The sequence below is a fragment of the Mustela nivalis genome, assembly GCF_964662115.1.
Source record: "Mustela nivalis genome assembly, chromosome: 2".
Taxonomy (NCBI): Eukaryota; Metazoa; Chordata; class Mammalia; order Carnivora; family Mustelidae; genus Mustela; species Mustela nivalis.
In genome coordinates this window covers 34,282,437-34,303,213 of record NC_139021.1, presented here as the reverse complement: position 1 = coordinate 34,303,213, position 20,777 = coordinate 34,282,437, and the positions used below count along the sequence as shown (strand labels likewise).

At 37.6% G+C, this 20,777-nt stretch overlaps 1 protein-coding gene across 15 annotated transcripts in view; it reads right to left on the bottom strand.

The window, feature by feature from the left end:
- Positions 1–20,777, bottom strand: part of UBR5 (ubiquitin protein ligase E3 component n-recognin 5) — a 138,327-nt gene that overhangs the window by 63,761 nt on the left and 53,789 nt on the right. For 10 of the 15 annotated variants that reach the window (XM_082721269.1, XM_082721270.1, XM_082721272.1 and 7 more), the window contains 8 exons: positions 17,178–17,367; positions 16,820–16,979; positions 16,070–16,219; positions 13,997–14,208; positions 4,410–4,526; positions 4,216–4,326; positions 3,439–3,593; positions 2,528–2,645 (listed from right to left, as the gene is read on the bottom strand). In XM_082721269.1, the coding sequence (XP_082577395.1) occupies positions 2,528–2,645; positions 3,439–3,593; positions 4,216–4,326; positions 4,410–4,526; positions 13,997–14,208; positions 16,070–16,211 (855 nt within the window). In that variant the 5' untranslated portion in view covers positions 16,212–16,219; positions 16,820–16,979; positions 17,178–17,367. The remainder of the gene's footprint in view (positions 1–2,527; positions 2,646–3,438; positions 3,594–4,215; positions 4,327–4,409; positions 4,527–13,996; positions 14,209–16,069; positions 16,220–16,819; positions 16,980–17,177; positions 17,368–20,777) is intronic. The other 5 variants (XM_082721265.1, XM_082721277.1, XM_082721278.1 and 2 more) reach the window with 1 other exon arrangement.

Genomic DNA, 20,777 nt, shown 5'->3' with positions numbered 1-20,777 from the left:
ACTGAATAACCTAAAACTTCTCACCTCCGAGGAGCACCCTCAGGTCACACTCCAAAACCAATACCTGCAGGGTGGCCCCATCACACGCACCAACAATAGTTCCAAATTAAAGATACACATCATTCCAGGAAATCCTCATTTCTCTAACAGCTCAGTCTTACTGACATTCTGTTCAGTCATCCAGTAACTAATGATTATGTTGTACTTGACACTGGCATATGTGAAGATCATGTGTTTGGTGGTTTTTAATTAACCGTGACACAGAAGAAGGTGAAACAGGGGAGCTGCGTGGTTCAACTGGGTAAGTGTCTGCCTTGGCTCAGATCATGATCCCAGGGTACTGGGATCGAGCCCCATATTGGGCTCCCGCTCCTCAGCGGCGGTCTGCTTCTCCCTCTCCCTCTGCCCCTCCTCCCCACTCACGTTCACGTGCTCTCTCTGTCGCTCACTCTCTCAAATAAATAAAAATCTTTAATAACAAAGTCTGTATTTGGGGGGCGCCTGGGTAGCTCAGTCAGTTAAGCCTATGCCTTCGGCTCAGGTTATGAATCCCAGGGTCCTGGAACCGAACCCCACATCGTGCTCCCTGCTCAATGGGGAGTCTACCTCTCCCTCTGCTGCTCCCTCTGCGTGTGCTCATGCTCACTTTGTCAAATAAAATCTTTTTCTAAAAAAGCCTATATTTGAAAGAGAAATGTGATTAAGACATTATATTAGAAGGTAGGTTGTTTATTAATGTCCTCCTATAAAAAATAAATGCACCTTCAAGACAAGAAGGTTTGTATTCAGGGTCCCACATAAACAAGATATCCCAAGGAACCGCTGCTACATACATACCTCTCAATTATGGACACTCTAAATGATCAGTGCCCTCCCTGTTCTGTGGCTGTGACTGTCTTTAATCTCTAGTTTTCTAAAGCTTTAAAACAAAATCTTAGCTCTACCACCAAAATACTTAATACACCACTACCTCTCAGCAATTTAGTGCGATGCTATTTTAAAACTTTTTTTCAGTACATCTTTAAATTATTTTTTCTACTCTCCTTGTCTATAGTAACGTCATCTTACAAGCTAATAAGGCAAATGCTAGGATATCCTGCTATTATGTGAGTCCGGTGAACAAGGAACTGGAGAACATCAAAAATCAGAACATGGACTAAACAGGAAAAGGGGAGCTTCTTAAAGAGAAAGATCTGTCCAAAGCAACTGAAAGAAATAATGAAGGTTGAACAAAAATTTCAAAATAGTGGATAATCACTGAAAACTTCCTAGCTGGGAGGCCAAGAAAGGAGTCAGCACAAGACAGCTGCAAATATGACCCCCCTCAACAACAAAAGAGACACAAACAAAAATGGGTACATTTAAGCTGGGCTTTGCTGAAAAGTACAGCTAAAAATGGTGACGATTTTTTAAGACATAGGGATTGTAAGTAATACCACCTTGTGATGAGAAAAAAACAAGTGAAGGGAAGTGCAAGATGACAAAATTAGCACCACCTTGTGTAAGTAAAAGAAATAAAAAAACTGTCTAAGTGACAGGGATTTTAAAGCCCTTAAAATATTTATTTCAGCATTTGCTATAATGAATATATGTATCAAGTTTTATCCTGAAGATAAAATTACTAGAGAATCTAATGAATGAGAAGTATAACAACAGTTCTCAAACTCTTTTGGTATCAAAACCCTTTCTCCCTATTAAATATTACTGAGGACTCAAAAATCTTTTATTTGGATCCTATCTAGTTGGTACTTAATGTATTATTAAAACTGAGAAACTTTTAAATATTTAACAATAATAAACCCCAAGTTAATAGAAACAATTTTATGAACTATAACTAACTACATTCTCAAAAAGAATAGCAGGGAAAGTGGCATTATTTACATTTCTGCAAATCTCTTAATATCTGATTTAACAGAAAGACATTCCCATGTCTGCTTCTGCATCCCATCTGTTATGATACAGCACTTCAGACCCAAGTGTATGAAGACAACTCAGCTTCACACAGATACGTAAACAGAGGAGACAGGACTCTGCAGATTCCCTGAAAGAATGGCGAAGCCAGCAGAAGTCCTCGGAACACACTCTGCTCCACAGAGGTACTGAAAAAATTACCTATCTATGAGACAGGCACATAAGACCATCTCAGACTCAAACAACAGAAACTGGTCGAAACAGAGATCTGACGAAGCCTCCTGCCTTACGCTGACAACATCCCTGAGAGCAGTATTGTTCAAACTGCCCCGCGGTTTATCGGGCCATACCCTCCAACAAACTGAAGGAACGTTTCAGGTAAGGAGAGCCAAGTGGTTCTTAAAATTAGGCAAATCTGGGAACCCTGCCTCATAGGGAAACCTACTGACACTGGGGCAGAAATCTCTGTTAATCAGCTACTGAATAAAGAGCACATACATGCTACTGGAATCTGGTACTTTGAATGACATTCATTTGTAAAACTGCTTACAGGGGACGAAAGTGATTTTGAAGAGAAACATTGTCCCTTAAGACACATTTCATTCTAATCACTTACCTGGGTACCAACAGTAATGTTCGGCATTGAAGAAATACCAGCACTAGATTTGGGCTTTTTATTTTTTGCTCTAGCTTTCTCTAACATTTTTTTCCTTTGACTAAAAGGGACTACACCCCTGAAAAGAAAAAGTATAAACTGGTCAAACAAGCAGCAAAGAAGCCTATTGAATAAATTTGAAATTACATATATTACAGTATTTTTGTTTCAGAATAGTATTAGCATGTACAACTTATTCTTAATAACTTGATCACAGGTTTAACACATAAATGGTTCCTTTTTATTAAGCCTTCAGGGATTAAAATTTACAGAAAACTCATCACCCAAAATTTTCTTCCAAACAACTATATCTCATTAGTAGATTCCCCTATATAATATTTCTACCAATGCAAATTTACTACTAACTCCTCAAAACACAACAGAAAACACATTTAAAATCCCTAACAGTAAAAGAATAATTAAGGAAGGCATAGAATATTCATCCAATGAAATACTTCAATAACCTTTAAAACTGTATTTTAAGCAATACTATTGAATGGAAAAAAAGCATGAAAAAAATACCCTAAAGACTATGCTTCCAATTATGTAAAGCAAAGTACATATTTACTTACAGGAAAATAAGATTAAATACTCCTGAATTCTAACAGTAGTTATCTTTAGGTTGTAGGACAGTAGGTGATGTTCAGTTTTTACTTTATACTTTCATAAAATTCCATAATGATAGTCACTAAAGTATGCGTTACTTGTAAAACATTTTAAGGGTTTTTTTAATATTACTTTGCTCCATAGTGAAATTTCCCTCCCCATGAAGCATTCATTATCTTTTGACCAACCTTCCACTACTCAAAGCACCTATCTATGCACCTAAAAGCATTCACTGATAAGGAATTCCCTCTCCCTGTGATACTCACCACCAATATAAATTGTTTTCTAGCTGGGCGCAGGTGTAAAGGGCACAGCAATGTAAAGACACAATCCGTTCACCTTGAAGTTCTGAGTAAGTCTGTGCAGTGTGCTCTAATTTAGAAGCCACAGAACTTAAAGTTTCATCCACCCATGTAGCAACCTAAAGAGTAAAATAATAAGGGCTCAAATAAATAAAATACAAATAATCTGTTGAAAAGGATGTGGTCAAAACTAGGAAAAGACAGACATACTCTATGGACTGGAATTCTAAAATTCTCTGTTAAATGCCAGAAAAATAAGGAATTCAGAAAAGATTCTTAATTAAGACTAGAGCCTAAAATATTTTCTTCATATACATAAATCAAAGTAGCAGTTATTGAATGTTTGAAGCCATCTCTAAGAAATCAAAACTAAACATCTGCCTCAACAATTTTCAAAAGAATTTAGTAACTCGAAAGCCAAACTGATAACCCGAGGTATAATACCCCATACTTTCCCAGTCCATCTCTTCGGCTTTTCAGTAGCTCCTCTTTTGTCAGCCCTATCTTGAATATTGTTTCTTTCCCTTAAAGGACAAAGCTTCCCCCAAAAGGGATAATATAATATAGGGACAAACCAGCAACAAAAGATTATACATTAGATTACTCTCTTAGGTTTGAGATGCTTTGTGTTTGTGGATCTAGTTAGAAAGAAAATGAAAAGATGGAGAAGGGGCAGGGAGAGGAAGAAAACTAAGAATCTAAGCGTGAAATGTTTCTTAAGCAATGCCCAGTGTTCTGTACCTTGTTATTTTCTGTAGCTACAGTCGCTCTTATGCTATTTGCAGACAGCAGGACTATTTTTTCATTGGTTAGCCCCAAAAATGTTGCTCGTGGATGATGTAGTGAAGGATTCTTTAAAAGTATAAGAAACACAATTATCATTTTGTGTGTCAATATGTAGCGCCATTCAATGCAGCTTTAATATGGTAACATACCTGTGCATTTCTGTAAGGCTCAGATTCACTCCACTTCCACTGATAAAGTTCTCCTTTACCGCTGACAGCCAAAAGCTCAGAATATAGAGCCCCAATACAGATAAATTTTGTTCCATCCTATAAAGTGAAAAATTGTACAGGAGGATAGATGTAATAATCGCCAAACCTAAAATGGCTTTAATCACTTCATCAAACCTGGATTCATTCTGTGAGCGTGTAAATCACACCTATGCCAAGTAAGTCTTCAGCACAGCCTGCAAGACCCTGCCTGGTTGCTTCCTGAACTCACTCCCTGTACTCCCGGCACATGCGCCTCTTTTCGGCTCCTGGACCACACCTGCAGGACCTGCCAAGTCCCTGGTATTCTCTTGCCTTGTTTCTTAGGTGACTCAACCCCTTTCCTTCATCAAGCCTGCTCAAATGAAACCTCTGACCACACCACCTACAAAACCACCACTCTCGTATTCCGTCTCCTTACTCTACTTTCTTTTCAGGTGACGACCTTTCCCAACTTGACATACTGTATTACTCATTGATAGTTTATTCACTTGAATATAAGCTTTGGCTGGTCCACCCCCATAGCCCCGCTTCAGAGAACAGTGCACAGAGTAGGCACACTGTGCCTACTACCAAATGAAGAAACAACAGTAAGAAGCTTAAGAAGCTGCAGCTGGGAGAGTCAAACGTCAAGACAGAAGACTGCTTCCCTCTAGGCTCTTCCAAGCTGTTGAAACAAAGGTCTACATGTTGTTTTTTTGTTTGTTTTGGGGTTTTTTTTTCATATATATATATGTATATATATATATTTAAAGGCAGAAGTTCATTTAATGTTTTAAGGTAAAGCACATGCCAGGAGTTCAGCTTAATAACCCCCAACACTCGGACCAGCTTCACTCCAGGAGTTCAGTGCAAATAAATTCTAAAAATCTAAGACAATAAATGTAAATGAGTATCAATAATAATTTTTTCACATTAATATGCTAATACAATCCGAGTCGTGACGCTACCCAGAAATCACAGAGCGAAACTTGCCAGGTAAGAGACTTTTGGTTATACTTTTGCTACTGGTCTATACACCGCTTCTCTTCGGAATTCTGGCTCTGAAGTATGCTGAACCAATGTTGTCATTCTGCTTTTCTGTCAAATTCCAATCTTATCTGGTCAGATGGGCGAAGTGCTCAGCTGAAGCCTATGAAGTCAGCCACAATTTATAATGTAACTACAGATTATGCCCCAGCGGTGTACTGAAAGAACATGCATTTTAATCTTCTATTTTAACAACATCAGCCCTATTTTCAAGTCATTCCACAGACGGATGGGAGATCAAATATGAAGTTCTACAAGTTAGCAATTCCTCTCCTCCCTTCGCCACAGGGGTCTGAAAAGCGTCATCAACTCTCTCCAAGGCCGCTTGCTGAATCAAATCCTAACATCTCTGCCTCACTTCCTTAGCCTTCTTTGCTTAAAGGATAACAGAATCTGATCCTGTGAGCCCCTAACCGGGATCCAACACTTATCACACATGTGACTTTGGGTAGGTTTTATAATTTCCCTGAACCCTCTTTCTTTACCTCTAAGGGGAAGAGGATAAAAAACCAAAGACCGCTAACATCCATAAGGTACAAAAGCACAGAGCGCAGCACGAGTAAGTGCTCAAATTCAACTGTGGTTCCACGGCCCCCAACTTTACCTCCTACTCACCCAGAAAAGCACAAGCTTGCTGAATATGCCTGTTCTTCTTGAGTTGTTTAACAAAAAACACCATTCTCCTCTCCTCCCCACCTTCATCTCAGAAAAGCAGCATCCTTCTTTCGTATCTAAAGGTAACCTGCACACATGGGCTGTAAGTCTCTCCCGTAACCCCAATAACCATTCAAACTAATCTTTCTTCCAGTCCTACTCATGGTAAAGTGAATTGCTTGGCATTTGCTTCACTTTACCAGCTTTCACTCAGAGCTAGAACCCTACCGTATGAGCCTCACAAGTTTAATTAACCCATCTCCTCTTTAAGCTCTTCCAACCATTTGACCCTGTTCATCTGTTCTGGAACCTCTCCTGTCCCTTATTCACAGGTCACACTACCCCTTAGTGGTCTTCTTCCCATTTTCATGGCTACTGTCTCCATCTCCCTCCTACCATCATGCACTCCCTGCCCGAGATTCTGTTCTTGCCCCTTTATACAAATTATGCTCCGCTCTCAGCCTAATGGACAGCAGCCACTGGGGCGCCAAATCTCTCATCACCACACTAATCCCGCAGGAGTTATCTACCTGGATGTCTGAAAGCACCCAAATGTCTATAAAATGAATGTATCAGATCCTTCAAAGCTGCACACCCCTTGCAGGCCCTCTCCATGAATGACATCCATCACCCACCCTGTAACAGGAGAGAGACATGAAAACTTGGGCACTATGTCACCTCCTCCTCTTCTCTCTCAACAACACAGTGACGAGAGAACCAGAGCTGTCTTTGCCTCGGATTCCTCAGATTCTTCCCTTCCTTGGTCCCTGCTGCCACTGCTTTGCTTGAAATGCTCACAATTCCTTTCCACAGTTCTACCAGTCTCCAAAGAGACTCCTGATTTGTGTCCTATTCCTATCCTTCTCCCACAGTGCCAACAGTGCTCACCTCGTAAAAAATAAATAAATAAACAGAAACCCACAATTTTCATCATGTCACTTCTCTAAGAACTCTGTCTGCTTCCTAGTGACTACGGAACATCTTAACCCTGTGGCGGGTTGCCTGGGGCACTCGCAGTCCTGCTCCATCTTGCTCTTCTCCTACTCCCTACTACATGCAGCAAATCTGAATTTCTCATTGTTCCACAAATACACCATGCCCTTTCATGACTCGGGCCCCATGCCTGATATGTTTGGAATGCCTCTTCATCTTGGTCAGTGGCTACTTAACCTTAAAAATGCTGCTCAGATATCATCTCCTCTGTGAAGTCTCTGCCAAATCCCTCAGGTGGTATTAGTCATTCGCCACCATGAACCCCAAGCACTGTGCGCATGCCATCAGTCTACCACTGATCACACACCGTGAACACGGGATACTGCATGCGAATGTCTGTCTTCCCCCACTGAATCCCCTGTGAGAGGGTCTGCACTGTAGTCACCCCTGCACTCCCAAAGGTCAGCTTGGTGCATGGCACACAGCAGGAGCACCCGGATAACTGAATGAACAAATGAATTTTAACTCCAACTTCTCCAAGTTAAAAGGCCTTGCCAGAGCAGTATAATCCTAAACAAATCATCCTTACAGCAAGAGTATGGTACACAAGGGCCCTCAGAAGTGACTTATCTATATCCTCCCAAGATAGGCCAGCGTTCCCCAGGTTAAGTCCTGAATGAGCTAACTGAACTCCAAAGACCCTGAAAATCCATTATAGACAATGTGGGAAATTTTTGTGTCCAACCATAGGAGGATGATGGAATAATCACCTACTGCTTCTGCCCTTATTTAGATTCATTATGTAAAGAAAATTTTAAAAAATCAAGCACAACACAAAAGAACAGTATTTTAGCTCACTCATTTCATAATGCCATAGAAAACATTGTTTTTATTATTTTAATGAAGTAATAACGGCTGCCTCTGAGCAAGTTGGGGCCTGCTTCTACCCAACAGGAAAAAGTAGATATGCATGTTTCCTTAAAGATTAGTAGTTTGTAGCCCTCTTTTTTTATAAAAACAAAAATCAAGTCACTAGTGGTTGAAGTACTCAATAAATTTCCAATTGTCTAAAGGACACTAAGTAACTGAACTGAGGTAATCAGTCAAACTAGAAATCCCTCCCCAAAAGGAGACAGAAACTGTCAAATATAAGACAGGAATTACCTACAGGTCAAAACTTGCAAAGCACATAGTCCAGCAGCATGAACACCGCTGACCACATCTACATTTTGTGACATCAATTTTGAAAAAGTTGGTCTTTCTATTCCTAAGCCTCTCCCAGAAAACCTGGATTTTACCTTCTTCTTTTTCTTTTAACTTGCCTACTACCAGCCAACACTAGTTTTCCCAGTAAGTACCAGCACCAACAGGAATGTACCATGTATTATGCTTGAAGTGGATGGAATACAACTAAAGGTCACTCCATGGAATCTGGTCAACTGTGTTTCCTCACACTTCATTTTTCCTTCCCTAGTCTCCTTATGCCTGCCTTCTAATTCCCTCTTTATGACCCTTTCTGCTTCTGCTCTTATTTCATTATTAAATTGCATCTGTGACACATTAGCTAATTCTTAATAGGTACTACTACCTGGATGCTTCCAAGTGTCAATAAAACAACAACAACAACAAAGACTTCTCCCCTCTCAACCTGCCCTTCTGGCACCAGGCAGGTAAAGCAGTACAATCAACAAGTCTGATCCACCGGCTGCTCTAGCAGCTAAAGCAAGGAGCCAAGCGTCCTGAGGCTATCTGCTCATACCACCACTCACGGAAACAGAGACTCACACGCAACTCTACAGCTCAGAAGACCAGTGCGAATCTAATTGCCATTCTTCACTCAGACCATATGAAAACGAGTCCACAATGGTCAGGAACGGGGCTGCAAATTAAGAGCACCGGCCTGCCCCACCCAGTGTTTCCTTCATCTCCCACCACAGGACTCTCACCACACGCTTCTCTCACAATTTGCTGAAAATAAAGGATCTGTGCGTGCTTTCAACTGAAAGCGTCTTGTCTGTTAATGGGGCACAAAGCGAAGTTTTTATTTTTATGTTCAGCTTCAGCAGATTTACTCAGCACGGATTTCTGTGTAACTTTACTCCTTCCTCTCCCTCCCACGTCTCTTCACTCTAATCTGGGGATTCTCTTGGTTAAGTCTTTCGTGACTGGAGCGCATCTTTTTTTCCCTTATAAGTCACCTCAGATTCTTGTTGGAAGTAGGCTGGCATAAATATATATATAGTTACATTTTGCACGTAGACATTCAGCAACATAAAACTAAATTTCTAGTCTGAGAAAAGTACATTTCAAAACGACTGAAAAGTGACATGAAGCCATGTGAAATAACCACCTAGTGGCAAGACTGCATCTTCTTACCAACGTAACTGAATTATCACAGCTACTTCCAGAAATACAAAGTATGAAAAGCAAACAGCAAGAGGGAGAGAAATGGGGGACAGCAGAGTGTTGGGAAGGGAGGGAGGAATGATGGATGAAGAGACAGGGAAGCCTAATTAAGAATGTTGACATTCTTGAGTAAAATGACTCAAAAACTAGTATAAACTTAGCTACTTCAACTGTGACCTAGATCTTGGACTTAAAGGCCTTCCCTCCATTTCTCCCTTAGGTAGATTATGGACTAGACTACCCATTAATTTCCTAGTATGCTATATTACTACCGTAATGAAATGTTTTCATCTCTTGCATTTTATAGTCCAGTGAGACCAAGGACACGGTCTGTATCTCTTTCAGCTTCTGCCCAACTCTGTACCAGCAGAGAATCTGGCACACAATATACAACTGCCACATGGTCCCACTTGGAATACCCACTGGGCTCCTACCTTTCTATGACCTACAGAAACTACCTGTTCAGTCTGTAGAATAGGACCCTGCTTCTCCTTCCTCTTTACACTTTACATATACTGAGTCACTTACCTCTTCTAACAATCTCACAATGTAAAAACCATTACTATCCCAATCTTACAGATGAGAAACAAAGGCCCAGGGAGGTTAAAGGGCTTGACCAGGGCTACACAGCTAGTAACTGGCAGGGCCTGGATATGAACACTCCAGGAGTCTGGATCTAGAGTCCACACTCTTAACAACTGCTCTGGCCTCCTGTGGTTCCCCAGAGCCTCTTGTACCTAATTCTACAATTGTACTTACTCCAGAGCATTAACATCATTGTTCTGCTTTCTACAAAACTCTTACCCTAACACCTAAGCAAAATGCCTAACAGGAAATACGCATTGAATCAAGGTTATTAAATTAACACTGATTGAATGACCCTCACCTCTGTCTTCATGGAGCTTTCAACATCATATTTTTTAAGATGCTGAAAAATGAGTATGGGAAAAAACTTTTATGCCTATTTTTGTTTAAAAAAACAATTTTTTTTTAAAGATTTTATTTCTTTATTTGACAGACCGAGATCACAAGTGGGCAGAGAGGCAGGCAGAGAGAGGAAGGAAAGCAGGCTTCCCACTGAGCGAAAAGCCCGATGCAGGGCTCGATCCCAGGACCCTGGGATCATTTTACTTTTCGATACCCTGCTTCCAGTATCCACGGATCTGTTCTCTGTATCTATGAGGCTGGTGTTTTGTTTTGATTTGATGTTTCTAGATATAAGAGTGACCATACAGTATGTCTTTCTCTGAATTATTTCACATAGCGTAATGCCCTGGAAGTACCATCTATGTTGTCATAAACGGCAAGACTTCCTTCTTTTTTATGGAGAAATAATATTCAAGTATATGTGTGAGTATATATATGTATTACATCTTCTTGATCCACAACCCAATGATGGCTACTTAAGGTTATTTCCATATATCTTGGCTATTCTACATAATGTTGCAATGAACACAAAGGTACGTGTATCTTTTAGGGTGTTTTCATTTTCTTTGTATAAACATCCAGAAGTGGAACTGCTGGATAATATGGTAGTACTATTTTTAATTTTTTGAGGACCCCCTACTGTTTTCCATAGTGTCTGAACCAATTTACAGTCCCACCCCCAGTCATAAGCATTCCCAAGTATGTTCTTACATATACTAGCTTTGACATTTAGCTCAAAGAATAACTTGTGGAAATATTTAAATCTAAGGTTACCTAAAATATTTTCAGTTCAAGATTATACTGTAAAAGGTTTTAAAGAAATGAAAAGAGAGCACTCACTCCCCTATTAAAGGAACTAATTTATTAGTCTACAAAATGGTGAGGATTTTGGAAGAAGGTGCTGTTTCTCTACAGAGGTGTTAGGAAAGTCAGTACTAATCCACATAAAATTTACCAATGGAATTTCTCATGAACCCTTATAAAACACAGAGTGAAAATACTATGCTTACTACCCAAACTTACAATTTAAAAATACTGGATTAGGTCATTTCTGAAATTAATTGGGAGGCATTCTTTCACCCCTCTCTCCCCTCAAAAAAGAAAAAAGAGAAAGACACTACTTTTAAGTAGTGTGTGCTGACAACGCTTTATCTCCCTGCACTCTCCACCTGACCCTAGATCACCTATCAAGCTGTCCCCCAAAACCCTTGTACTTCTAAGGGATCACCCCCTCCAATTCAGGCAGACCAATACGGTCCCACATATTATCTATTTCTGCATGTAGTATTGATCTTATGCCCCTTCAAGATAGTTCCGCATGTTGTCTGAAAGTCAGCTGTAGGCCAGGTCTTTTTCCCTTTAATAGCTCTCTGCATTCTCTGAGAGTAGCAGTAGCCCTCATATCACTGATTGGTACTTGCTGATAACTGTGACAATGCTTGAAAGTTTGATATATAATAAACTTAAAAGTTTGATATATAATAGCTTAACTTAAAAGTTAAGCTATTTTCTTTCCCTAAACTGTTATTTTTGATGTCTAAATTCCAATCATAAGCTAATAAAAAGTGGATCTTTTCCAGTGACATTTTTTCTTATTTAAATTCAATTAATGAACATTTAACACATTATTAGTTTCAGAGGTAGAGTTCGGTGATTCATCAATCTTATAAAATACCCAGTGCTCATAACATCACATGCCTTCCTTAATGTCCATCACCAGTTACTCCATCGTCCCGCCCCTCTCCCCTCCAGCAACCCTCACCTGTTTCCTACGATGAAGAGTCTCTTATGGTTTGTCTCCGTCTCTGGTTTCATCTTGTTTTATTTTTCCCTCTCACCCCCCATGATCCTCTGTTTCAGTGACAATATTTTAAATAAGGTATTTTGTAGAAAAAACGCTATAGGTAGGATATACTTTGTTTGACACACTCCTATTCCTCCTTCATTCAATAGCTAAACATGAAGGAAATAACACACTAGTGTGTTTCATGATGTACTTATTAACTGTCTCTGAAAATAAGCTGTACTTTTTAAAAACATGCCCATCGGTAAAGACCAACAAAGACTGGCTAAATCTATGAGAGCATACACTGGCCAGGAAAGCAGCTTATTAAACTTGCACTGTTCAAAATACTTTCATTCATCAAAAATAATACATGATAAAGAAGCCCAGACTAATATATATGTGATGGCATTATTAAAACAAAATTCTTGAGTCCTCTATTACTTCCTGCCAACACAGAGGAGAGCCAACCTAATATGATCCAGGCAAGAGAAATAGGAAACATAAAACAATGTACGGAAAAAAGGGTGGGGGGAAGGCAGGGGGTTGGGGAGGGACGCGAGGGGAGAGGTCAAGGTTTAAATCATCTTCTACCATATGGAATGAAAGCAGAACTTAGGACATGTCTAGTTTTATGGAAATAAGAGAATGCCAATTCAGGGAAAGTTTGTCAGCTGCCAAAGAAAACAGAATAACCTTTTGCTTACAAAGAGACTGATTAAAATTCATGTTCCTTCTTGCATTCAAGCTTTCCACATGAGCTGAATACAGAGGAAAATAAATGAACTACATCAAGATTCACAATTACTATAAAAGATAAACAAATTCAGAAAGCTAAACAATATTTTCCTTTAATACTCCGAATTCAAATTCAACTTCAAAGAAAGAAAAGAAATCCCTATCAGAATCTCTGTATCTGCTAGAAATTAACCTTAAAGTTCTTACGTTCTTTTACTTTACTTCTACTTAAGAAAATTTCCTACCCACTGGCTCTGGAAATAAGAAAAAGGCGCATGAAAAGAGAGACAGAAAACATGGCTTCCTACAGGAGCCATTACCAAGCACCTCCGACATGAAACCTCCATGGCATTAACAGGATATAGATACTCTGTCTGCTTCAGACACGGCAGTAATGAATTTTTAAAGATTCAAATCAACTTAACAAATCCTGGATGCTTTCTAGAAGCCAATCATCGTATTTCTCCTCAGGATGCAGACCAGAACTAGTCCCCTAGTCCATTCCTGTTCAGACAGCTTTGTCTCCCACGGCATTTAGAGCAAAGGGTCTGTTGGAATTCATTGCCATGAAACAGGACAGCTAACTAATCAAAGAAATACAGATCCCTAATCTTGCCCTGACATACATCCTTTTATCAATGACCATGAACTTGCCCCATAGTAACTGGGGTTCACTGACTTTACAAAACAAATTTCTACAAAGGGCCATCAATTATTGGCAAAATTATCACCAGAAAACAAGTCCTGAAACAGAATGCTGATATGTTATCTGGAACTCCAAGTCCGATTTCTCGGATTTACTTCATCAAGCAGGAAAAACAAAAAATAAAACAAAAAACCTAAATAATAGCACCACCAAGCATATCTCACTATGACTCATACAATGCCAAATAAAGATGTTACATGTCTATTTTAAAACAAAACAAAAATACCATTTTACGTCTGTGTGTGTTTAAATAATGGTAATACAAAAATCTGAAGTAAAACAGAAACCTTTTTGAGGGGGTGGGGCTTGCCAGGAACCCATTTAAATGGAAAGGGTGGGAATTTTTCCAAATACCTTGTCAGGCCACCACTGCAAATCTTCTCCTAGAGATACTGGACTTTGAACCGGTGTGTTCTTCTTATCCAGGTTGGGCTCTCCTTCTTTACTGGTGGAGCCCCTTTCATTATCAAATGAGGCTCCATCAAGCCACCTTCGTTCACGTAAACGTAAAACGGATTCACGTTCACGCAACAGCTCAGAGTCTCTCTCTAAGGGAAGAAGGAGAACTGGTATGCAATTGGGTCACACCAGTGGGATAAAAGTAAGCCACTCTCTAGTAAAGACCCTTCAGGATGCAACTAACAGCAGTTTATCTACTCACAAAAATTTAATGTAAATGTATATCTAGTAAGCCTGACATGCAACATTCAAAACATTAACTCTTTCAAGTGAAGCTATGAAGATTATAAACTAGTATTTTTAAGCACTATATGTAGAAGCAGACTTTTCTGAATTCCAACTACATGTTTTTAGAGCAGAATTACTTTATTTTAAACTGGATTTTTAAAATGGAGTTCAAAATTTTTGGCTTCCATTAAAAATGCTTACCATAACTTTATTAGAAAATATGCATAAATTAGAATTTCAACATGTTAGTTACATATGTAAGCCAAAAAAGAGTATTTGTTAAGAGTATCTTCAGTTATCAGAAAACAAAAAACAAAAATAGAAACAAAACCCTACACATACAGGGGAAAAATGTGAAAAGGCTAAAATACAAATCCATTAACGTTAACTATAAAAATTTTTATAATTCAAGCCCTTGTTTAATTTTAGAAGCAGATCTTCATGACCGGTCTCATTTACACATTTCTGAGAACCAGACAAGCTTCTTTTTTTCTTTTAATAATCTTTACATTAAGATTTCCTTACAAAGATTGCTTCCCCTGCAATTAGCCTACAAACTCTCTGAAACCAGCTTTGTTTTCGGTTTGTTTTGGTTTTGTTCTTTTTGTTTGCTCATACATTATTTATTTTAAGCAGGTAATCAAAATATATTTTCCAGGACTTGGATAAGGACTAGAAACAGTATTATTAAATTGAACCATATGAAATTGCCATCCGTACAGGTCAAATATAGTCAAGTACCAGCAATTTCATATGGTTCGGATAAAAAATAATGCCTACACAGAATGACCTACAGAAAAGCAAAAGGGAGAAGAAATTTAAAGGAGTTATTTGAGCTCAGTATTGAATATTTGAAAATGCAATACTTGATATATTTAAGGCAATCAAGTGTGGGTTTATTTAAAAATATTTAAAGCTATTACATTATAAGTTCAATATACTAAAAGATCATCAGAGATTTGTTATTTTTTAAACTTTGCTTTTAAGTACTAGATATTTGCAGCAAGGTCTTAATATAACATGGCATCTTTTCCAGTTTACTAATGATCAGTAAGTAATATATAACCACTTCTTGTATGTTATTTCAATCAAGCAGTTTTATATTCTGGCAAGTAAAAATACTGACTTAATAAGGTTAAAATACAAGCTAAATCTATATACCAACAGACAAACAGAAAGTCTTAGATTTGTATGATTTCAAAATCTTCTAACCTCTACTACGTACTATACCTTTGAAGGATTTCAAACTTTTGAAAATATTATTTTAATAAGATAATCATTTTCACATATTTATTACTGACCAATCCCATTCTATTAAATTTTTTCATATTTCACTCTTCCAGCTAACCAAGATTTAAAATGAACAGAATAATCACTGTATTTTAATCAAATAAACTAAAGAGACTTGTTTTCTGAATGCTGCATGTCACTGTAAAGTAGAATTCTGCTTTTAGTTCAGAATCCATATGCCTAATTAAAAATATAGGTAGGTAAGTCATAACCCTTGATAAGTATTCCACAATGTTGTTAAGATCATCTCTAAAGTAAAATACTATTTGTGGCTCTTCAAAATCAAAAATAACTAAATAACAAAAATAATACCAAAGCACTCAAAACACTAATAAGTAGTAATTTATTATTATATAATTACTATAATATTAGAGGTTCAAACACAGTGAATTCTATCACTATCTCTCTGTACAGCCAGCCAATGATCACAAAGAAATAATGCAAAATTACCTCGAGATGAGCCTAGCCTGGAAAGTGATGAACGACGAAAAGAAGGGTAACCAAAATAGCTAATGTCCTCAGAAAACATGGCATCGGCATCAATAATGACACTTGGGTGGGCAGAATGAATGTCAGCATCAAGAAGAGACATAAGATCCTCTATAAACAGAAACAAATATAAATAAAGCAGATACGGAAATTATCTGTAGACCACTGAAAGGTCTCTGAAAATTAAATAAGATAAAAATGAGATGCAAACTATTAATATACCCTGAGGAAAAAAGGTAATAACTACCTAGGAAATAAAGTTAACGTTATAGACAAAGATTTTAAAGAGCATGAAATGCATGATTGCATTGCCACTTGGGCTAACTACTAAGTAATCATAAGAAAAAAAAACTACTTAATATATTTGTAACAGCACAAAGATAATGAATGCAGTTAAAATCTAAATAGAGTTTTTACATATTCAGTAATAAGGACATCAAAAAACAACATTCCAGAGTCATCTGTCAGCCAGTGATAAAGACAGACACATACATCCACGTCTCTACTGGAACCAAACACAAGTCTACTGAGCAAAAACATTTCTCATTTTCCCTTAAAAGTATTTTATGATCAAATTAAACACTCCAATGAGAAATATCTACCACTTTGGGAAAAACCATCAGAAAATCCACTGTACTTTAAAATTCCATTCCCTAGTCAAAAAAGTCTCTTCCTTCAGAGAAGAGAAAACTACGATGGTGATCCACCAACCTCCAGGCAAATAAGATTCACTGGCTGTATCATCCCCATCATCTCCATCTTCATCATCCCGGCTAAGTAAATTATTTACAGCAAGGTTTACATCAAGATTTGTTCGTTGAAGTTCCCGAATAATGACACTTCTGGATTTGCCTTGTAAGACAACTTGGGCCTGAAATAAAAAATAAAGAAGACTGCTATGCTAATTCTCTTTTGCTTACACTTTTATCAAAATCAGCTTTCTAGGCACAATAACGGAAAAGCAGTATTTCACAACCCAGGGCTGTGAGCCAGGACGACAGCCCAAGATACTCGGTTAAATCTCCTCCTATTTTGTTGCGTTATGTGAAGTGTTCTTCAAGACCTCTACCTGTGAAATCAGCTCCTCTGGAATGACGGACGCAGGAATAACCGGCTGCGGCTGACTGCCCAGAAGCCCAGATCCTCGATCCCGTCCAGTCCGAATGACCCGGGTCTGTCGGCGGGAATCTCGAGCTCCAGCTGACGACCTACCAGAGGATCCTCCTCCACTTCCACCTACTCCAGAACTCCATCGACTTCTAAATAATAAAAAATTTAGCGAATTAGCATTTTAAACAATCACTCAGAAAAGATCACCTTGTGTCTCACATTCATTTCTGTAAGTGAAGACAAGCTATTTGTCTGACATACATTTTACAGTACTTTAATAAAACAAGGTAATATAACTGAGCCTTATAATAAAACTGATTCAATTTTTTAAATGCTTACATGTAAATCCACTCTTTAGGAAGGTATATATCACACTTTTGCATCTTTCGAAATCATGTTTTGAAGCTCCACATACCAAGTATTCCTAGTCACTCCTAGAATGGGTTATAGGACATACCCTGCCTCTTCATGAAACACTCATCAGACGTTAACTATCAACAATGTGTTACACAAAAAGTGTAATTCAGAGTTTAGGACTCAAACTGCTTTGCATGGAATATAACAATCATTTGCAAAGGTATCTATCCATTAATATTTAGCACTATTAACTACCTTGACCAAAAAGAACCTACTATTTAAAATAATTAGCAATTTTTTCTTACGTATGAGAAAACTTAGAAAGGGCATCCTTTTCCATCTTCACTTTCTGCCCCCAACATAAGCATTAAGGATCTTCAAATCAACTAAGCTAGAGAACCATAAACAACTGCTTTTCTGCATTCAGTCGGATCTTAAAGAAAACATTCCCCCAAACCACATTAGCCTTAGAAATTATGAGAGTGCCAGTCTCTTTTACCAAAAAAAAAAAAAAAAAAATTGAGTATAGTTGATGTCTCTTTAAAATCAATCTAATACTTAAGAGATCATTCGATCTAGAGAAAGCTACTTTATTAACTACTCTTCACTGTACTCACCTAAGACTGAGACCTTCAACCTCCCACTGCAAACAGAATTAGTTTAAATTTGATTTTCCAAGTCTCTTTTTCCCTTAAAAATGTTTGACTATATACACCGTAACAATTCTCAAATTAATATACAACTACTCAATCTCTTATCACTTAACTGGAAAGCCCAATTTCTGTCTAAACAAAAACAAAGAAACAACAAAAAAAACAAAACTTTTTAAAAAGTTTCCACAGTAAAATGGAAAAAAAATCTCCAGAAAACCTGGCGTGTGTCACCCTTATTTATTGATGGCTTTCTACCCTCGCTGATGTACTCTATTGCTTCTGTGTATCTGTAACTACAGCCTGAGAACCACCCAAGATAATTCCAGAGAAAGACAGTATTTTGCATTCTCAGGGCTACAGTATGATCCATTATTTCATCTTAGCTGTGTACCAGATTTCATAAATGTAATGGTAATGACCATTCACAGACCAAAAGATAAACAAAGGAGCATTACAAGTATATTCCACTAACAAAAAGGAAATTAAGAAAACAATTCCATTTATAATAGCATCAGAAAGAAAAGGGGAAAAAAAAAAAACCTTAAGGATAAACCTAACCAGGGAGGTGAAACTTGTATACTGAAAGCTTTCAAACATGGCTAAGAAAATTTAAAGAAGGCACAAATAAAAAGAAACAAACCTCATGTTCATGAACTGGAAGACTTAATATTGTTAAGATGTCCTTATTGCTCAAAGCAACAGATTTATTCCAATCACTATCAAAATCCCAATGGTTATTTTTTTACAAAAATAGAAAAATTCATTCTAAATTTCATGTGAAGTCTGGAGAGACTTCAGGAGCTAACAATTTTGAAAAAGAAGAGAAACAAAATTCTAGAGAACTCATACTTTGTGATTTTGAAACATTATTACAGAACTACTGGCATAAAGACAAATAAACAAATGGAACAAAATAGAGAGCCCAGAAATAAAATCTTGTGTGCACCATCAAATGATCTTTGACAAGGGGGAAAACCACTCAATGGGGAAAGGGCAGTGTCTTCAACAAATGATGTTGGGAAAATTAGTTATCTCTATGCAAAAAAATAAAACTGGCCCCTTATGTTATATCACATATATCATATATCACATGCAACAAAATTCCTAGAAGAAAACATAGGGGAAGAGCTTCATGTTAGATCTGGCAGGAATCTTAAGATACGACACCAAAAGGACAAGTACTAAAAGCAAAAACAGATAAAATGAACTATACCAAACCTATAAACTTTGTGCCTCAAAGGACATAATCAAGAGTGAAATGGCAACCTACAAAATGGGAGAAAATATCTGCAAATCATATATCTGATGATGGGCTAATATCCAGAACATATAAAGAGCTCCTACATTTAACACAAAAAATAACTCGTTAAAAACTGGGTAAAGGATGTGAATACACATACCCACATTCACAGCAACATTATTCACAGCAGCCAAGAGGTAGAAGCAATCAAATGTCCATCAAAGGATGAATGGATAAAGACAATGTGGCAGATACATACAGTGGAATATTATTCAGCCTTAAGAAAAAAATCCTGTCACAGCCTACAACATGCACGAACCTATTATGCTAATGAAAGAAGCCAGTCACAAACAGACAAAACCCGTATGATTCAAGTTATATGAGGTATCCTAGCAGTCAAATTCACAGACACAGAAAGTAGAAAGTCAGTGACCAGAGGCTAAGGAGAGGAGATCAATGGGCTAAAATGGGTATGAATTTTCAGTTTTGCGAAATGAAAAATTCTGGAGATCTGTTCCACAACAACATGAATATACTTAGTATTACTGAACTGTACACTTTAAAATGGCTAAGACGTAAATTTTGTTATGTGATTTAAAAAATTAAGCCATGTGTTATCAAAAGAAAGCAATATTCTAGAAAGAACATATTTTCAAGTTATATGAATTGTAATTATGCAATAGAAATAATAAAGGATCAATGAAACATAAATAGGTTATTCAAATCAAATATGAAAGCAGCAGTTCTACTTCATGGTTTCCTATTAAGGTATCAAAGTCTCTTGATCAACTTTTGAAATTTTTTAACATTCAAAGCTAAATATATTATTTTATATATATATATTATATGAAATAATATATTATTTTAACTTGAAAACACAGAGAACCATATTCTAAAAGTCTTAACAATATATATTTAGGGTGACAATATGCCCTGGTTTGCTTGAGATATTGCCTGTTTAAACATACTATCTGAGCCTAACTATTAATTTCACTCCAAAATGTCCTAGTTTGTGGCTTATTTCCACCAAGGAATGCATACCATTTCTCCCCCAAGAAAATAATGCTAGAAACCTGATCAGATATAATAACAGCTTACAGGTATCATAAACTCAAATCTCCATGAGAGGCTCAGAAGCAAGTGACGTTAAGATAACAGGGAAGAGTGGAGCATATCAGCCAACCTAAAATACCCAAATTTGCTGCTGGATTCTTTCATCAAAACACCAATGGCTGCCAATTTGCACTCTCTGCTATACAAACCCTCAACAGAGGTCAGCTGAAAGACTTATGTCAAAGTATCTCTGATT